This window comes from Nanorana parkeri, unplaced genomic scaffold (assembly GCF_000935625.1).
Source record: "Nanorana parkeri isolate BGI_ZX_2015 unplaced genomic scaffold, ASM93562v1 scaffold25, whole genome shotgun sequence".
NCBI classification, from domain to species: Eukaryota; Metazoa; Chordata; class Amphibia; order Anura; family Dicroglossidae; genus Nanorana; species Nanorana parkeri.
Window position 1 is genome coordinate 2,941,888 of NW_017306293.1, and position 20,178 is coordinate 2,962,065.

Here is a 20,178-nt window from a genome sequence, read left to right on the forward strand (position 1 = left end):
ATCTTATGGAAAGCATCTTTTTGGTCTTGGTGAGATAGGCTACTGTTAACTTCTACTAATAATGCCCATTTTCTCCTATCACAGCTGAGCGTGAGATTGTGCGTGACATCAAGGAAAAGCTCGCCTATGTAGCTTTGGACTTTGAGAATGAGATGGCAACTGCTGCCTCTTCTTCCTCCCTTGAGAAGAGCTATGAGCTCCCAGACGGACAGGTTATCACCATTGGTAATGAAAGGTTCCGTTGCCCAGAGACCCTCTTCCAGCCATCCTTCATTGGTAAATATACAGTTTTCCTAAATATATGACAATCATTTCCAACCTTTATCATCTGCACTCTGAAAAGAACTCCTCTCACACACCTTGTTTGGTCTACTCTAGGTATGGAATCTGCAGGTATCCATGAAACCACCTACAACTCCATCATGAAGTGCGATATTGACATCCGTAAGGACCTTTATGCCAACAATGTGCTCTCTGGTGGTACCACCATGTACCCTGGTATTGCTGACCGTATGCAGAAGGAAATCACAGCCTTGGCTCCCAGCACCATGAAGATCAAGGTACGTTTAACAAAGTTTAAACGAGAACTCCCAACCCTATACAGTATTACAACTACTGAAAAGCTACACTTACACAATCCAAATGTATTCTGAAAATACCCTTACTGGAAGCTAGATTGCAGCATACCTAATTGGCAAACTGACAAATAACAAGGTAATATACAAATTCCTTAATAATTCCCCAAGAAAGGCTCTACTGCTACCAGACTAACTTCCTGGGGCCACAGAGCAAAGGAAAACCTGTATTCATGCCATGCCAAGCCAATGTAGAAAGCCACTTATTTTAAAATAAACATTTGTACTTGCATGATTTGTAACTTTTTGTTATTCCGTATTCTACAGATTATTGCTCCACCTGAACGTAAATACTCTGTCTGGATTGGAGGTTCCATCCTGGCTTCTCTGTCCACCTTCCAACAGATGTGGATCAGCAAGCAAGAGTACGATGAGGCAGGTCCTTCCATTGTGCACAGAAAGTGCTTCTAAATTACCTATCCACTTTTTTTTTCTCCCGAGTCCTTTATGTGGTACATGGATACGTATAGCATTAAATGATTCCTACAAGTAATAAAACACAATTTTGAATAAACCCATTGTATTTGTTTTCAATTATACCATTCAAACTCTATTCCACATTATTCAGTGGTAAAAATATCGGTCTATATGCTTCCATGAAAGGAGAATCAAAATGTACTGGCGCTGGCATTGGACACTGCAGCTGTCACATGCCGGCTCCACAGTTCGAGTACTGAGCTACTACTTAACACTGATCAATCAGCTCACGGTCTTCTCCCTGCAGTGCAGGTCTGTTATAACCCAAAAGAAGATTAAAGCCAATAAAAAGGTTTGAGCTTGGTTCTCTTTTGAAAGAAGGACGTAAAACGGCACAGTATTAAAGAACACAACATTGCAATCTACAACTGTGTATTTCAGAGTCTACTTTTGGTTCTAAAAATCTAATACAATACAAGTCTCAGGGACACTGAAATTGTATATAAAAGCATCTGTCTTCATCCAATCACATTATTTATATCTTTCATTTCATTGATTATTACTTCACACTGGCTAGTTGGGTTCAAAGAGAATTTATTTAATATTAAAAGAACTTGCAACGGTGCAAGTCAAATGGACGTGCACAAAAGTGCGGTATTTAAAACACCACTAAATTTAAAAAAGGAGGGGAAAACAAAAAGACAATTTTTTGTCCATTCAAAACCACAAGAATCCACATGTCCATCCAAAGGTTTGTTCAATGGCAGCAGCCAGCACACTGTCCTGAATGTGAATGAGAGGTGTCTCCATACTTTGTCCTGCGGCTCAGAATCTCATAAGTGCAATCGTCACTGCAGCACCCCGATACACTGGGAGAGGTCTCATCTATCTCAAACCTGAAGGGAAAAGTAAGGTAGGCATAACATTGGGAATAAAGGAGAACAAACATGAGAAGCATTAAATCAGACTTACTGTAACGCATCTCTGAAGAACTGGTAAGCCCCATGATTGTGTTTAAATACTGTAAGGACAACTTTCTTCATCTGTGTACTGTGAAGACAAGTAGCAATAGTGAGGGAAGCGCATAACAGTCAATGAGATAGCTACAAACAGGGCCAAGATCTGTGCATCAAAACTGCAACAGTGTGACAATAAATGTGTTACTTTCATAAACTGCAAAGAGTAATAAGAGGCAACACTTGGCAGTCAGGAAATTATATTTAATAAGCCGACATTAATGCTGGTCATACATGGTCATTTTCTAGAAATATGAACCACTCCTAAACCAGCTCCTGACTGCAATGATCTAACAAATCCTTTATGTGGCCTACCATGATTAGTGTAAATTATTTATAAAAAATGCTAGTGGCAGGTTGCCTTGGTCTGTTTAACCATTTTTGTCTTCAAAAAAGTTCAAGCTAGGTGAAAATGTGGTTGACATTGACAGAAACTTACCATGTGTATAGCCAGTGTTAGTCATTGGCAGCAGTGCTCAGATAGCCAAAGCACATGGCTGGTCTTTGTAATAGTGAAGTTTATTAAAAGGAGAACTATGAGCTGAGTACTTTCCACTCACCTCATAGTTCTAGCCGACCTGTGACAATGAGGCTGTCACAGGTCGGCTCAGTAGATCGGGAGGTGAGCGAACACATACCGGCGTTCGCTCACCTCTCGATCCTGTCACAGCTCTCTGCCGTGACAGGGGAGGGGCTGGATTCCCCACTCCCCGCTCCGATCCGCCAGCGCTGACTGGCGGAATGGACGGGGGCGGGTACAGCTGGCTCTGCCTCTAGATAGGCAGAGCCAGCTGTCAGTCACGCAGCTGGGCGGATCCCGGCACAATTGTCGGGATCCGCTTCAGCGTCTCAGTATACTGCGAGCAGCAGCTCGCTGTATACTGCGGCGTCTCAGTATACCGCGAGCTACAGCTCGCAGTATACTGAGCCTAGGGTGACGGGAGGATGCTAGTTTGTGTCCTCCCGTTGCCCTAAGAAGAACTATGGGGAAAAGACTTAACCCCATAGTTCTACTTTAAATAAGCCACAGCATAAATTACATGTTACTGAAATGAAACATGATTAGTTCCCATCGGTTAGTATACTTTTCCCTAAAGGGTAATTCCACTTTTCCACGTGAATTTGGGGAAATCCCCGGCCAGATTGGAGGGGGCAATTCCATTTTCCCAAATTAACCTGGGAGAGTAGAATTAAGCTGGCCATACACCTATAGATTATCTGCGGATTTTCTATGGTCAGATGGAAAAGTGCAACAGATTCCTCCATCTACGCTAAACTGTGTGGATGGAGCAATCTCCCGCTGGGCTAATCTTCAGTATCTTGCAAGTCGGCCCCGCAGGCTGTCAAAATATCTAAACAATTTGATTGGATCCAGGCATTGTTCAGGTATTTTAAGAGCCAGCGGTGCCGACTAGCAAGATACTGAAGCTTGGCCCAGCGGAAGATTCCTCCATCAACACAGTTTAGAGTAGATGGAGGTATTCTGTTGCACTTTTTCCATCTGACCATAGAAAATCTGCAGGTGTATGGCCAGCTTTACCCTTTTAAGTCTCTACACAGTTATAGATTCCACCATCATATCTACACTCACTTTTTAACACCAATATAAATAACTAAACTACATTGACAGATGGGAAAAATAACTAGGTAGGAAAGCAGAGACAGAATATTTCAAATAGACAGTAGAAGACAATGCTGTTTCAGAAGCACAATTGTATGTTATGTTTAGAAGAAACTTCCCCTTTAAACTAAACCTAGAAGTACGCTGGAAAAGAAGTTTCCACAGGACCATGTAATGTGCACCAAGGATGAGCAACAGGTGCAATTGTTGCCCACACAACAGTATACTGAACACACTCACCTATTCGCCATCAACTGTAAGATTTGGACCAGAAATTTCCCTACTCCTTTCCTGCGGACACGAACTTCTAACTGTACTTCATAACTGAAAGACAAGAGAAAGTAGTTAGAAACTAGAGCACAAAAACAAAAATATGATAACAGGATAAGTACCAATATGCTTTTAATATTGCATTGCTGTACATGCAGACCATCTTGTCAGCAAAAGAAACAATGAGAAGGGTTGGGTGAAACAAACACTGGAAGAGATGCTTGAGCAGCCGTAACAATATTTTCGTTAAGAGTATTTTAATCAAGAAAATTAACTGCAATTTATTTTTCTCCACTAACGTAATGCTCGTATTCAGTATATAAGTTACACCTAACAGTATACAGGAACAAAATACATGGGGAATTTATCAAAACTGGAGCAGACAAAATCTGGAGCAGCTGTGCATGGAAACCGATCAGCTTCTCGCTTGAATTTTCAAATCTTAATGGAACAAACTGAAGAGAGAAGCTGATGGGTTGCCCTGGGCAACTGCTCCAGATTTAGTCTGCTCCAGTTTTGATAAATTCCCCTCCAATATATTTCTCATGATAGTGCTAGTAAAACAGCATATAGCAGGTAAACACATAGGGAGAGGCTCCACCTACTTGCCAAGAGTTGATTTTAAAACCGGCATCGTTTGTATGTACCAGAACACCCAACTACTTCAACTCCTATGGTTGCCAGAATCCCAGTATTCTGGGATTTCTTGTTCCTGAACCAAAAAAGCATGCCGAGAGAGTGAGCGTCTCTCTCTCGCCCTTTATTAGATATAGAAGCTGTAGATCAGGTAGGCAGGCTTTGGTAAAACTACAAATCTCAGTAGACACTGCAAGACTGTGGCAGTCACAGTCATGAAGAGATTTGTAGTGTCACCACAGCTGTAGATTATTCCAGAGCTTTGGTCTAGGTCTATCCCCGATCTATGCGACTGACAATTCATTGGTTTGTGTTATCCATTTTGGATTTCTGCCCATTTTGTTCCATTTTAGATCCAAGTTGTAGCCACTTCATAAGAGTGAGCCATCGAGTTGAATTGGCTTCAACTGTTAAAGCATTTTTCATCATATTAAAAAAATAAATACAACAAAAGCTGATACTGCATTAGGATGAGCAAACTAAATGTAATCCACAACATACAGAAAGGGCACTTACTGTAGGATACAATTATAATGCATTCTTTCTTTAAAGTATTTTTTAAACAACTTAAACCTGAAGCCCCACTTGTGTTCTGCATACTTTGGCAGTGGAACAACCTGCACTTTTAGATCAAAGCACAGTGAGGTGAATCACACGAGTGGGAAAGCTTCCATTATGTTGAATATCATGCAATTCAGCTGACACAGCTCTGACAAATGGTACTGCTTAGCTGCACTGAACAATACAACTTATTGTTATCATCTAGTGCAGATAAAAGATTCACTTTAAGAACAAACTGATATTCTGCATTATATGAAGCCGACATGCGTTCTGAAAAGTAAACCATTTACTTCTCAGTGAGTTGCTACATAACAAATCACTGCTTATAATTAAATAAAATGCTCTATATCACAATCAAGCTATTCACAAGAAAGCTGTAGGAGGTGGAAACATCTGTGTTTCATTCCAAAAGAGCCATGTGATCTATCCATGTAAACTATAACAAACACCTTAAACCCACCATGTAATTACACAAAAGTTTAGCTACATAATTAAATGGAAAACCTCCTTTTCTTACTGTACGCTGCACCAGTATAATACTTTGTTCAGAAGAAATCTTCACCTGAAGGCCACAGGGAAATCGAAACATCCGGGAATGTAGATCTCCTGGGATCCCTCAGCTCTCAATGGTTCCTCCTGCTGACCTCATCTTTACAGGATACAGTAGTGACATGGAGGTGAGCAGGAGGAACCATTCAAAGCTGTGCGAGAGCCAGGAGACAAACCCTCCCAGAAGAGTTGGTTTCCCTGCGGATCTTATATAAAGGATTTCTACTAAGTAGAGCAGCTTTTTGGTGGCATGGGTAGCAGAAAAGTTAGGTATTTACATTCTATTTTAATCTAATTGCCTATTTTGCTGGCACATTTGCTTCTAAAACTTGTGTAATGACAGGAAACGATAGGAATAACTCCCTTCTGTCAAGTATAAAAAGTCCACCATAGACTTCAGAACAGCCAACAATTTTGCCCAAGGGCCATTTACTGCCAGCAAAAGAAGATCTTCCGTCCCTCCACATGTGTTCGCAGGCCTTGGCATACAGCAGTGTGGCCTTTTCTCCACAGACCCTCCATGGAGAAGCCACCTACATACAGGCTGAAAACTATGGAGCAGCCCATCATTTCAGTGGATAGGATGGAGGAGCTGCCTGAACCAGCGTAGGTTGCCAGCTCATCTATAGTCTGCAGTGGGTACTATACACAAGAATGGCAAGAAATTGCAGGATAGCCATTGTTAAAAACAGAAAGCCTAATGCAACCAACACAATGTCACTGGCTTGCTTGCTCTAAACAGATAAAAGTGAAGTGTCCACATCCTAGGAGAGATGTCAGTGGCCAATGTTGTGTATGTGCAGCATTGCATTACTCTAAAAGGCATATACAGTATATCCGCTGCATTCATACCAATAAAGAACCTCATCTCCACACTCCACATCAAATCTGAAGTGCACAAAAGCGACAGGGGCTCCAAGCTCATCTCTGGCAAGAAGATACCAGGCACGCTCATCTGTTAGTTCCTCGCGCTTTTCTCTCTCTTTCCATCCCCATTCACTTTGCTCATAGCTGTAATCAGAGAGAAAACATTCTTTGTAATTATTGCAACTCATGTCCTCCTTCAAACTCAGCATAAAGGTCCTGCAGCTTGTGTGTGCCAAAATATCTGTCTATATCAGGGGTGGGCAACTCCAGCCCTCCAGCTGTGCTTTAACTACAAATCCCAACATACAAATCTCCCTCTGGAAGTCATGTCTGTGGCTATAAATCTTGCAATGCCTCCTGGGACCTGAAGCTCCAAAACAGCTGGAGGGACGGAGTTTCCCACCCCTGGCCTATACAAAATAATTGCTGCATTCAAATGCAACTTGTCATCGCAACTCATTCGCATATCAGTATTTCAATGCACAGCAGCAGCACGCCTTCTGTAAACGGGGAATGTGGTTTCCTTACTATTTTATATGATGGTACAGTTCTGATATTAGAGGACAAATGAAGTATTCTGTAACAGAATATTCCCATATTCCTGCATGCAGAAGGCTGAAAGTGATTTCTATAGAGTCCTATGTGAGATGTCCTCCCAGGACTTCTTATTACCAAACTGAATTTTAAAAACTTGGCTTCTGGTTTTCTGCTAAAGATTATGAGGAAAGCCAAAAATTCTAAAGTGGGACGGGTGTACCTGATCTTTCACAAATAGCCCCTCTGGTGAACCATTCTTCTGGTATAGCCAGGCTGAAAGAATGATAAAGACAGGCAGAACCCTTTTGACACTGCCTCTGAAATCTGGTGTAATTTATTGTGGCCCGTATACAAGAAACCTATCACACCATTGGCTATAACTGCCCTTTTTTATGTGTGGCCAACAACAAATATAACCGGGCTCCTTTCACTGCCAGAGCCATTTTTTGCACATTTTAGGCCTCAAGATCTATCCAGAATTATAGATTTCCTGAAAGCAGAGACCCTGTAAAATAAAATGGCAGCAGTTGCAATACTTTTTGTCACATATTAGTGAAATGGTTTCTCAAACCCACATTTGAATTAATTTTAGTGCACATAAGCACAAGATCTTACCCATTTTTTGGCAAAATATAGAAATAAGATGAGGTTGCATTTAGTAAACAGATACCAAACAAGTCAAAATTGTGTGTTTTGATTTTTTAACTTTACTGCTAGCACATAGGGCTAACACGCCCCCTATGTGACAGCACATTAGAGGTGACAGTTCCTCTTTAAGGAGGCATTAGGGATCTATCAGATCCCTATTGTTACATTTCCACTACAATGAAGCTGATCAAGCACAGAAACTGACAGCGCACAACTAACAGCCGCTGGAAGTGATCAGGCAGCTTTATAGCTGCCCAAATCACTTCCAGTGTGAAGTCGACAGTCAGCTTTACACATGTAAGCAAACACCCACTGATCACCAAGTAGCAGATCTCCCACTGGCCACCAAGGTAAAAGGAGCCTTCCTCCCACTGTACGAGTTTCTTTTCTGGTCATTACTGAAGATTATTTTCTTGTTAATAAATGGAAACACTTGTTTCCATTTATTACTAAACATACAACTTGCTGATCAGGCTTATGTTCTGTAAATAATTTTTAGAAGGAGTTTCCTAAAATGTACTTTTCCAGGGGTTCCTCCATAAACAAAAGGTTCAGAATATCTGCTAGGCAGTTCTTGAGTTCATGTTTTTCAGAATAAAGTATATATGACTGACAGAAGCTATACCTGGAAAACTAATACCTCCAGAAATAACAGTGAAATAATTAAACTTACAGCAGCTGCATATTTGTCTTTGTGAGTTCAAATGCCCAGTCTAGAGTCTTCTGGTCCAAATCCCTCACTCTGCTGCACTCTATTGTCAGATTCAACCTGAAAGGGTGAACAACAAGCATACGTGATGAAGAAAACCCATGTACAGCTTATTCAACAAAGAGCTCTTATTCTTAATTGCAGCAAAACAGTGTTTTTTTGTTTTGTTTCCGTATTTAACCTGGGGGTGGGTTGAATACCTGCTACCCACACCACACGTGGGGAGCCCTCCCACCATCTAGCGACATAAGAGCCAACAGGAGGGACTACAGCATGTGGCAGGGGAGCAGGTATTCTACAAACCCAAACATGTGGAATACATGCAGCGGCTATGAAACAAAGCAGTGTCCTTTCAATGAATGGGCTGCTGGAAGGGAAGTATCTTCACCTTAAAGTGACAAAACTCTCCCATTACTTCTACTTCTAGTAAGCTGCACATAATAATTTCACAAATGGAGCTTTTGTTTATATTTTTAAAATTACAATATTACCGTTTTTTTTTCCTCGTTTAAAAGACTTCTGCGCGCTCCCCCTGCGTCGTCCGTTCTCCTTTGACTTCCGGCCTGGATCTTACAGGAGGGCACATTGATCCTGTCCGCACACCCCGCTGTCTGACTACATTTCCCCTAATACATTGTGTGCAGTGGTCCAGGTGCGCATGTGCATATAACACACTCTAACACGTCGGTTCCTCCCCTCCCCCCTTCCCTCCTCGCCATACCCGTACGTGAGTGAACTAATAGGATTCCTACCAGCTATGAAAACCTAAACTAGCAAAATAATCTATATGGGAGGGATTTGAGGGAGGACATTAAGCAGCGAGGAGGAATCAGTAGAGGAGATCTGAGGGCGCATCATGCTTCCTCATGTCTTGTTGTAGGCCTCGGCAAGAGTGAGCACAGAGGGTGGCTACTTTTCAGTGACCATGAAGAAGAAAAGTAGCCACTATTTGGCAAGAAGTTGCAAAACAGGAGAAATAAATCATTTTTTAAAGCCGATAAAAAAAGGTGAAGAATTAAACATTGAGATAGTTCAATATTCATTGCTTACATATTAGAACTTAATTTTATTTAATGTGCGAGTATAGCGTCACTTTAATACAAGTGAAATTAAGAGAACTATGGCTCAACATTTTTTGCCATTTTCCTCTTTAGGGTCACAGGAGGACATATACTAATGTCCTCCTGTGACCCAAAACTCAGCATATAGCAGAGCCACGCTGCTTGATTGACAGTTGGCTCTGCCTCTAGAGCCACAGTCAGCTGTGCCCACCCCCTCCCCTGTCCATCTCTCCACTCAGCACTGGAGGAACAGAGGGGAGTGTAAATCCATGTGGGGAGCGGTGACTGACAGTCACTGCTCTCTGTAATGAGAAGATGGGGAACGGAGTAATCACGGTATGTAAATCGCTCAGTTCTCAATCAATAGAGCTGACCTGTGACAGCTTCAGTGTCACACGTCAGCTCTTATTAAGGGGATGAGTGTATTTCACTCTCCTCATAATTCTCCATTAAAAAAAAAAAAGAAGCAGCACATAGGAATAAGAACTCCTTGAATTGAATAAGGCCATCTTAATCTTACCCGTTTCTGTCAAATTTCTTGAAGACTGGGAATGCACCAAGTGGGTCACCAAGCTACAGAAAGAAAATGACAAAGATAGAGATACAGACAAGTAACTAAACAATATAAAAGATTCATACAACCCCAATTCCAAAAAAGTTGGGAGGCTGTGTAAAATCTACAGAAAAACAGAATGAAATGATTTGCAAACCTCACAAATCCATATTTTATTCATAACAGAAATAACATATCAAATGTTTAATCTGAGAAAATGTACCACTAAAAAAAAAGTGGGGGAGGTAATTTTTAAATTGTTGGCAGCAACAGGTCTCAAAAAAGCTGGGACAGGGCAAAAAAAAGCTGGCACATCACGTGGTAATAACAATGAAAAGCTGAAGAACTAATTAGGATAATTGGCAACAGGTCAGTAACATGATTGGGTATAAAAAGAGCATCTTAGAGAGTCAGCGGGTCTCAGAAGTAAAGATGGGATGAGGTTCACTAATCTGTGAAAAGCTGCATCCAAAAATTCTTGAACAATTTCAGAATAATGTTCCTCAACGTCAAAATTGCAAAGACTTCAAATATATCATCATCACAGTACATATACACATATATATATATATATATACACATATATATATATATATATATATACATACAGTATACATCATATCTGTAAAAGATTCAGAGAATCTGGAGAAATCTCTGTGTGCAAGGGACAAGGCCGAAACGCAATACTGGATGCCCGTGATCTTCAGATCCTCAGATGGCACTGCATTAAAAACAGTCATGATTCTGTGATGGACATGACTACATGGGCTCAGGAATACTTCGATAAATCACTGTCTGTGGACACAGCTCACCGTGCCATCCAAAAATGCAAGTTAAAGCTATATCAAGCAAAGAAGCCATATCTGAACATGAATCAGAAATGCCGCCGTGTTCTCTGGGCCAAAGCTCATTTAAAATGGTCTGTCGCAAAGTGGAAAACTGTTCAGCGGTCAGATGAATCGAAATGTGACATTCTTTTCGGCAACTACGGGTGCCGCGTCCTCTGGACTAAAGAGGAGAGGGATCCTCTGGCTTATCAGTACTTTGTTTAAAAGCCTGCATCTCTGATGGCATGGGGGTGCATTAGTGCGTATGGAATGGGCAGCTTGCCCATCTGGAAAGGTACCATCAATGCTGAAAGATATATCCAGGTTTTAGAGCAGCCTGTGCTCCCTTCCAGACGACATCTTTTTCAGGGAAGGCCTTGCATATTTCAGAAGGACAATGCTGAACCGCATATAGCATCTATGACAACAGCATGGTTTCATAGTAGAAGAGTCCGGGTGCTTAACGGGCCTGACTGCAGTCCAGACCTTTCACTGATTGAAAATATTTGGCACATCTTGAAATGAAAAATACGACAAAGACCAAGGACTGTTAGGCAGTTAGAATCCTATATCAGGGAAGAATGGGACAACATTCCTCTAAAAACTCCCACAAATGGTCTCCTCAGTTCCCAGACGTTTACAGAGTGTTGTTAAAAGAAGAGGGCATGCTACACCCCTGGTAAACCTGGCCCTGTCCCAAATTTTCTGAGACGTGTTGCTGCCATCAATTTCAAAATGGCCTTATTTTTTTCCCTAAAATGGTCCAAAAAAGTCTCTCAGGTTTACACATTTGATACGTTTTCTATTGTGAATAAAATTTGGGTCTATGAGATTTACAAATTATTGCATTCTGTTTTTATGTAGATTTTACACAGCGTCACAACTTTTTTGGAATTGGAGGAGATGTATATAGAGATAACACTTACCTGGTTGGCTGCTTGCACCTTAGCATGTACTGCAGCCATGGCAGCACGCTCCTCTTGGCGCTTTTGCTTCTTCTCTTTCGCTCTAACAGATTTTCGCTAAGGTACAAAGGAGAAAAAGCGTATACATGAATATTTGATATGAATTGAAAATAGTTGGGATTAGTAAGAGTGTGTTTAAAGTGTATGTAAATGCATTTGAACTGTTTTAGCCTTATCTGAAGTGAATGAATACAATAAAATAATGGCCCAAAAATCGCAGCATTTTAATAATTGCAAATACCCATTTCTTATCCTCTTCGCTGAGATCATGCGATCAGTCTCCTGTTCCTGTGCACTGATCTGTTTGATATGTGGGTGGAGTTCAGTAGCAGCGCCACACGTCCCGCAGACGGAACGGTAGTGTTGCCCTGGCCGATTCCTCCCCCCCCCGAGCCGACTGGTGCTCTTGCGGTCATGTGGACTCATATTATATAAGTTTTATTCACTCTGCTCACGGACACATAGCCAACGATCCCACGAAGCAAGCTCTGTATCTGACAGCAAGGCTCCCTGGAGGATCTGCTGTCAATCACACAGTTGGAGTCACCCCACAGGGTGTTCAGGAGTGTCATATGCGGTGGTGCTAGCTGAGGAGAAAAGTGGACGCCGTGCCAATGCATAGCTTTCCTAGAGATAAAACAGGAGCATATGCAGAAGACTGATAAATAGGTTTTCAGACCATTGCCAATGTCAATAAGGAAGTACTGGCAACCGATCACCAGGTATTTACCATTTACCGCACACAGCCGATTTGGAGCCTCTGCTGAAAAATAATTTTTTGGGGTTTACCAACACTTTAAAAGAACCAGTGCACCCAAAAACAGATACTTCACTTATAGGTGGTATCTGGTGAGCAGAGTCCTTCCCTGACTTTTGGAGCCTCCATTGGCAATATTCCCCTGCTGTAGTTCTTGACTCTGGTCCCAACCAACATGCAGCTTTAAGTATTCTTACTCCTTCGGCTGCAGTCTGAATAACCTAATACAAGGTACATTAGACCTAACAAAAGAGCAGTGTCCCCTACTAACAGTTTTGCTAGTAGTAAGGCAGTGGGATCCCACAGTTATTAACCCTGAGCAATGAGAAACTATTAGGTTGTCCCACATGCTAGCATCCACGAATAACTCAATCATTCTAGGGTGGATCAACCTGCTAAAAATAAATAAAATCCTGTTGCTAAATCATATGTGATCTGAATATTTTGATACCCATTTTCATTAATTAGTCTGCTACGATGAAATGGAGATTCAACTATTTACAAGATATCTATACCATCGAGAAACATTAAGGGCCTGTCCACAGCATGTCCATTGAGCTGATATGGACAATGCACATAGGAGACAACTGTTTTCTATGTGACCTGTTCACACCATATATCTGTGGGGGTGTGCAGAAAAACACAGATCAACGGACATGATGTGAACAAGCCTTAAAGATAAAAAACACAAACAAAATATTCACCATATGGGAAGCAAGAACATTTTTGAGGAACCATTCATCATGCTCTGTGTTAGTGTGTGACAGAGGAGATTTCAAACAGATTTCCCACTACCTCCACTGCCCACCGCTGTGCACAATCGTTCACATCTCTCATTCAACGGTCAAGAATGATTTTCCTTCATACCAGAAAATCTGTTTTCTGAAAATGTGTCATTATCAGTCCTCACCCGATTGTTTTAGGACATGAAACAAACCAATTGTCATACAAGTTCATCAAATCTCTGCTGATCGGATGACAAATGGTTCCATCTCTGGCCAACTTTAGACCTTAGAGTCATTTTAGACATTAGACACATTTTAGACCTTTAGACATTAAAGTGAAACTCCAGAAAATACAAACTATTTTTGACTTTTGCGGTGTACAAATAAGTTACCTCTCCTACGTCCGGAGTGCTGTGAATGGAAACAATCCTAGTTTAAGCCATCCTGGATAATACTGTCCGCGGAGAGGTTCCGATCCTGGGGCTGAAAATTGCGGCTCTTGTACAGTGAAGGGATCCCATTCACCCTCTTTTCTTATCTTCTGCTCACAGAGTACAAGGCTTTCTGTGAATAGACCAAGGGAGGGGGTGGGTGCGTAATTGACAAAATCTCCCCTGGTTCATTCACAAAACACCTCATATTCTGTGATCAGAATATAAGGCAATCTGAGAATAGAAAAGGGAAAAAGAAAGGGAGGTTAAACAGGTCCCTTCAATGTACTAGAGCCACAGCACCAGAAGTTCAGCGCGGACAACAGCATCCGGGATGAATGGAATTAGGATTATTTCCTTACACAGCAGCGATCCGGACCTAGATGAATCATCACTGAAGAGAACTTATTTATACACAACAAAAGTTTAAAAAAGAAGTTATTTCTTGGAGTTCCACTTTAAAAGCTGACAAGTTCAGCATCACGATAGGCAAGGGCTGATGCACACCTAGGCGACACCCCACCGCGTGGCAACCGCGCACGATTCCGCGCGGTCAGGAGTCCCCCAGGTGTGCACCAATCGCGCTGTGGGTGCCACTATTTTCCAATGCCACCCCAGTCACACTGGGCGGACCGTGCGGTATCCAGCCGCAATTCCGAACATGAACGCGACTAAAACAGCCACGCATCATGTATCACAGAAACAAAAAAAAAAGGTACTTGTACACGACGTGCGACTATTTTACTTGTACACAACGCATCCGGAATCGCAGCGGGGAAACCACGGCGCGACTGTGGTGCCTTTGGAAAATAGTGCCACCCACAGAGAGATTGGTGCACACCTGGCAACTCTTGGCTGCGTGGAATCATGCACGATTGCCACGCGGTGGGGTGTCGCCTAGGTGTGCACCGGCACTAAAGCACAAAGAGCAACATCATTCTCCATTTCATCCAGAAATTCATGCTGAGAAGGTAACGAGTTCTAGCAGGCTAATACATGCGGCTACTTGATTTCTCTTTGCACCATAGCGTTTAAAGCAGACATTGCATCAAAATGGAAATTACCGCTGTCAAGCAGTGCTCCACCCCCATTTAAAAATACTAGGAAGAAAAAAAAAAAAAAAAAGAAGAGGTAAACAAAAAGAAAAAAAAAGTTACTTTCCACACACCCCAGCTTCCAGCTTCCTTGACTAGGTGCCAATGACATCTCTCAGTACGGTTCAGACTCACATTCTTGCAAGATTTGGGATCCGCAGCTTTGCCAGGATACTGAAAGACATCACTGACCCCTAAACTATTTCTATATAGATATTTCCCTGACACTTCTATATGAGGGCGAGGGGCTGTACCAAATAACTGTATCTTCTATTATGATGCAAGGTCTACTTTAAAGGTGAACTCCGTGAATAATAAAAAAAACCTACCCTTGCAGTGGGCCCCCGTATTTTATCCCGGGGTAGGGGTAATACTCATGGCAAGCTACATCTGGGTGAATAATCCTCTGAAGTGTCTTCTCTAGGGTGATCTGGCAAGCGGTCACCTACTACCATCATCAAGTCCAATGCAGGACCCAAAGGATGGAGAGAGAACACCCACAACCTGGAGCGTCAGGGAGAAGAGAGCGCCGGCTGCTGTGACTATTATATGGCATTCCTCTACCCCTAGCAGTGTGACAGGGGGAACACATCGCAAGGGAAGATTTTCGTTATTCCCAGAGTTCCGCTTTAATAAGCACCATGATTTTGGCTACAGCTCATCACACACAGGACACAACTGCTGATTACATTCTGCATACAGGAATATCATCACACACTGTCTGACATATGTACTAAGCCCAGGAAGAGGCTACAGAGGCCACATTTTGGGCACTTCCAGTCACTCCTTGTATCCTAATGAAGAGCGACCCATGCACACAACTTTTTGCTGGTCACACACAAACACAGCTCCCAATCTACCCTCCACTCCAGGAAGTTGTGACCCCAGTACCCGGACCCAGTGCACAGCATACCAGCATCCCTGCAAAAGCCCATCAGTAATAGCAAGTACCCCATTTACTTCATCCACCCAGCCCGCCTCCTCACCCCCATGACGTAGCTGATGACATAAGACACTCAATCCCGGTTCGGTTCGGTGCTGGAGGGGCAGAAAGAGAAGCAATGGGCAAGTCCTAATGATATCATCACGTACGGTGGCCAACACGCCCCCTCAGCATCTCCCCCGGCTGATTAGAAAGCAATGGAACGCACGCGTGTGCTACGTGTGCGTTCCAAGCCTCGTTGCGTATTGGCGGGGAAAAGGAAGCTCCACCCACATTCTCCGAGGCTTTGTTTGGATGACAAAAAACGTGTGGCGAGGGGGGGTTGGAATGATGAGGGAGGATGGCGGAAGGTACCCTAGTCTAGTGGTATGGGGTGGTCTCTGACAGGTTTTCTGCATTTATCTGGGCAGTGCATGGTGTTGTAAGCAGGGACACGATTCTTTGCTACGCTTTTCTGCATATTATGCTGTGGTTTCCGGCAGGACAGAAAGCTGTAAAAATATAGCCTAGCTGCACCCATTGATAGTAATATATCCTAGCTGCACCCATTCCCTCATGGCTTTCTTTTATCTTGCAGTTAAAGTCTAGCATAAAACTTTGTCTGTTTTAGGTTTGGTTATATTAGGGAAGGGTTAAAAGGGTATATTTTTGCTGTCTGCATACCAACGTTTCATACACTTCCTGTCCCAGAGACACAACAGGAAGCTATAGAATATCTCCTAAAGTCAGGGGAACACTCCTCTTAGTTGTCCCAGAAACAGGTGCCCCCATTGAAAGATTTTGTTCTGGAAAAACTCAAAACAGATTTTCTTCACTTTCTGTCTTGTTCACAATTGTCACCAGTACATAAAGAGGGGTGAATATTCCCCAAAACCTTAAAGGGTCTAACCCCTCACCTCTCTACCCCTTTCTTGTTATGGGGACAGCACCCAGATTTTGGATTTCCTGTCCAGGGGACCAGACACTAGTGGCTCCTCTCTCCTCATCATGGTGACCGGTCCCCTCACCGCCCCTGCCTATTATGAACAGTTCTTTGGCTCATCATGCCAGCGTCAAAGGAACAGTGGACGGCATCTAATTCTGAAGGAGAACCCTGTCTGTTCTATTATCTGCTCTGCTCTACCCATTGTTCATCAGCTCTGCCTGCCCCACCAGTCATCCAAGCAGGATTAGCCCCCCAGATGCCACCCAAGTAATGACCAACCAGGAACTAACATCCCAATACATGATGAGATGTGTAGTTTACTGTGGGCTGAGGAGAGATGGGGGAAATGAGATGTGGTGCTGTTGTGTCTCCGTCTGCATAGGGAGATGAGGAAAAACAACAATTTAATTACAAAGGATCATTGTTACAATGAGGGGAGTAATAGGATAAAAAAGTTTTTTAATGAAGTTATTCCAGAGTGGGGCTTTGAAGTAGAAATGTAGGGTTTTCCTTTCAATTCCTGCCCCCCTCCTGTTTAAAAAGAAAAATGCCAGTCTTTACGTACCTTTTCCACACTCCAGTGCTGTCTGTGACTACCTGGTCACTCCAGTGCTGGAGGTCATCTTCAGGGCAGAACCGCACTCATTTTGTCCATTTCCTGTGAGCCTGGCCTGTTATTTACATGTCATCACAAAGGCTGGGCTCCCAGTACTCTAGGACTGAGTGTAGGTGGCACATCAATACTGGTAGGGATAGTGGCGGGGGGCTGTCGCTGATAGTTTTGCTCAGGCAAACGAGGTTCACACCAAACCCCCGCACATGGCTAATTACTATATACTGTTAGGGCCAGTTCACACCACAAAGTCTGCGTTCCAGAGCGTTCAGTCTCTGGAACGCAAGCCGGCCGGCTCACTTGCTTTCAGGGGTGGGAGAGGGCATTGAAGTTAATGGCACCGCAGCCAGCCCCCACCCGCAGTTCGATTGCCAGCAAATGGAACGCTAGTACATTAGTGCCAGAGTTCTGGTCCAGTGCGATCTGCAAAAATGCTGCAAGCACTACTAGACCGGAACACAGTGAGCTGGCCGGCTTGCGTTCCAGAGGTCGAACGCTCTGAAATGCAGACTCTGTGGTGGGAACCGGCTGACAAAAACGTGCTGACACACAGCTTTGTCATAGCCTATGGTCCTGCCCAGCTTGTTTAAAGCTCAACACACATTGCAATCTGGTTGTACAAGCTCATTTAGATGGACCAACTACTACGCAGTGTCAGTGCTGGCTGATTGGATAGATTAGGTTTATTAGATGGCTGATTGGATAGATTAGGTTTATTAAATGGCTGATTGGATAGATTAGGTTTATTAAATGGCTGATTGGATAGATTAGGTTTATTAAATGGCTGATTGGATAGATTAGGTTTATTAGATTTATTAAAAATATTGGAGGACATTTTGAACTAGGAACTGTGTGGAAAGGATCAAGAAATGCCAGACAAGAGTGGGAGCAAAAATGGAATAGGTTGCTCATCACAGAGAAGAGGGAGTCAGGGGGGTGTAATAAGGGGAACATAACAGACACGAGGGAACATAAATTATCAGAGACCAAAAATTAGAATCTGGAAGAAATTTTTAGTGGGTCAATCAAGACCAATAATAATAAAAACTCCATCAAAAAATGTAAATACTTGTTCACAAATGCTAGAAGTTTGGGAAACAAAATGGATGAGCTAGAACTTTTACTAATTAAAGACATTTACAACCTTGTGGGAATTACGGAAACTTGATTTGACAACACACATGATTGGACAGTGAATGTGGAAGGATATAGCTCATTTCTGAGGGATCAAGAACATAGAAGAGGTGGGGGGGTATGCATGTATGCCAAGAAAAAGCCATAATGAATGTGCATGACGACATGAATAATGCAACTAAGGAGGGGGCAGAGGCTTTATGGCTAGAGATAAAAAAACTATCAAGGTACATTATTGATGGGTATATGTTACAGACCCCCGACCATATGGGAAGATGAGGAGTTTCGGCTACTCTCACAGATAGAGATGGCGGGGAGGCAAGCCAATGTTATAATTATGGGGGATTTCAACTTTTCAGATATTGATTGGCCTAACGGGACCACATGCTCAACAAACGCCCATCAATTAGTACATTTTCTGCAAGATAATTACATGGGCCAGATAGTGGAAACACCCTCTAGAAATAATGCTGCATAAAGGTGCCCATATACAGGGCATGAAAAATCCGCTTGTCTGTGACGAGAGGACAGTGGAGCCCGACGAGCAGCTCTAGAGACGCTCGATCACTTGTATTAGCAGCTGTCACTGCCGTTGCCGGTCCCAAGATCCGCTGTGCCCGATGCGGCCGGGACGGGCACGGCTCTGTGACAGCAGATCAAAGGGAGTTCAGTAGTATACGAACTCCCTTTGATCTCCTCTCCAGTCCCGGAATGCAGGAAGTGATGTAGATTACATCACTTCCTGCATTCAGTGTTACTAATAAGAAAAAAAATCAAATTTTTTTTTGGTACTCGCCAATACCGATACCGGAAGTCCCATTAAGGAAGCCAGACGCCGTGTAATGACTCGCCACCTGGCTTTCTGATTAGCCGGGCAGCGTGTAAAGATTTGCCACCCGAATTCCCGATTAGCAGGGAATGCGTCCCCATGCTTCTCGTCACTATGTGACGGGTAGGCATGGAGTCGGCTTTCTGGCCAATTAGGAAGCTGATGGGCTGGGAAGCCGGCTCCATGCTCCCTCATCATGAGGTGACGAGGGAGCATGAAGCCGGCTTCCTGGCTAATCAGAAAGCCGGGCGCCACATCGTTACACGGCACCCGGCTTCCTGACCAATCAGGAAGCCGGGCAGCGAGTCATTACACACTGCCCGGCTTCCTGATTGGTCGGAAGGCTGTCTCCATGCTCTCTTGTCACCTGTGATGAGGAAGCATGGAGCTGGCTTGCCAGGCAGCGCGTAATGACGCGCTGCCCGGCTTTCCGATACAGGAAGTATCGGGCTATGCATTGGAGCATTTGGGTGGGATGTCCATGAATCCATTCGGAGACGGCAGGCTCCGAGGTTTCTGCTCTGGTATCTATAATGGTCATCTGATCTTCCCTCCAGTAGGGTACATCTACAAATCACGTTTTTAATCATGTGGATCTGATTTTAAATGGCATCGCTAAAAGAGAACTACGGGGTAAGTGTGTTTCCTCATAGTTCTCCTTAGGGTCACGGAAGGACATATATTAACCTCCTCACGTGGCCCAAAGCTCAGTATAAGAAAAAGCAGAGACACCGGCACTCCAGAGTGATAAGCAAACGTCTATTTATTGACATACAGCACAACAGGTATTGCAACGAACTTTCGGGGTCGCACAGGATATACTAAGAGTGGCACAGCTGGGACGGATCTCAACAA

General features: G+C 43.2%; 2 protein-coding genes across 2 annotated transcripts in view; one reads left to right on the forward strand and one right to left on the reverse strand.

Moving 5' to 3' along the window:
* LOC108794424 (actin, alpha cardiac muscle 1-like) overlaps positions 1–1,117 on the forward strand; it is a 5,532-nt gene extending 4,415 nt beyond the window's left edge. Inside the window, exons 5-7 of the mRNA XM_018565461.1 lie at positions 85–276; positions 379–560; positions 903–1,117. Of these exons, the coding sequence (XP_018420963.1) occupies positions 85–276; positions 379–560; positions 903–1,046 (518 nt within the window). The 3' untranslated portion in view covers positions 1,047–1,117. The remainder of the gene's footprint in view (positions 1–84; positions 277–378; positions 561–902) is intronic.
* Positions 1,118–1,629: 512 nt separating this feature from the next.
* On the reverse strand, positions 1,630–16,018 carry NAA40 (N(alpha)-acetyltransferase 40, NatD catalytic subunit). Its single transcript, XM_018565119.1, has 8 exons — positions 15,866–16,018; positions 11,834–11,929; positions 10,048–10,100; positions 8,431–8,526; positions 6,558–6,716; positions 3,930–4,013; positions 2,025–2,102; positions 1,630–1,948 (listed from the first exon to the last, which is right to left on the reverse strand). Exons 1-8 carry the CDS (start codon positions 15,869–15,871, stop codon positions 1,810–1,812), a joined length of 711 nt encoding a protein of 236 aa, XP_018420621.1. The 5' UTR covers positions 15,872–16,018; the 3' UTR covers positions 1,630–1,809.
* Between the last annotated feature and the right edge of the window lie 4,160 nt (positions 16,019–20,178).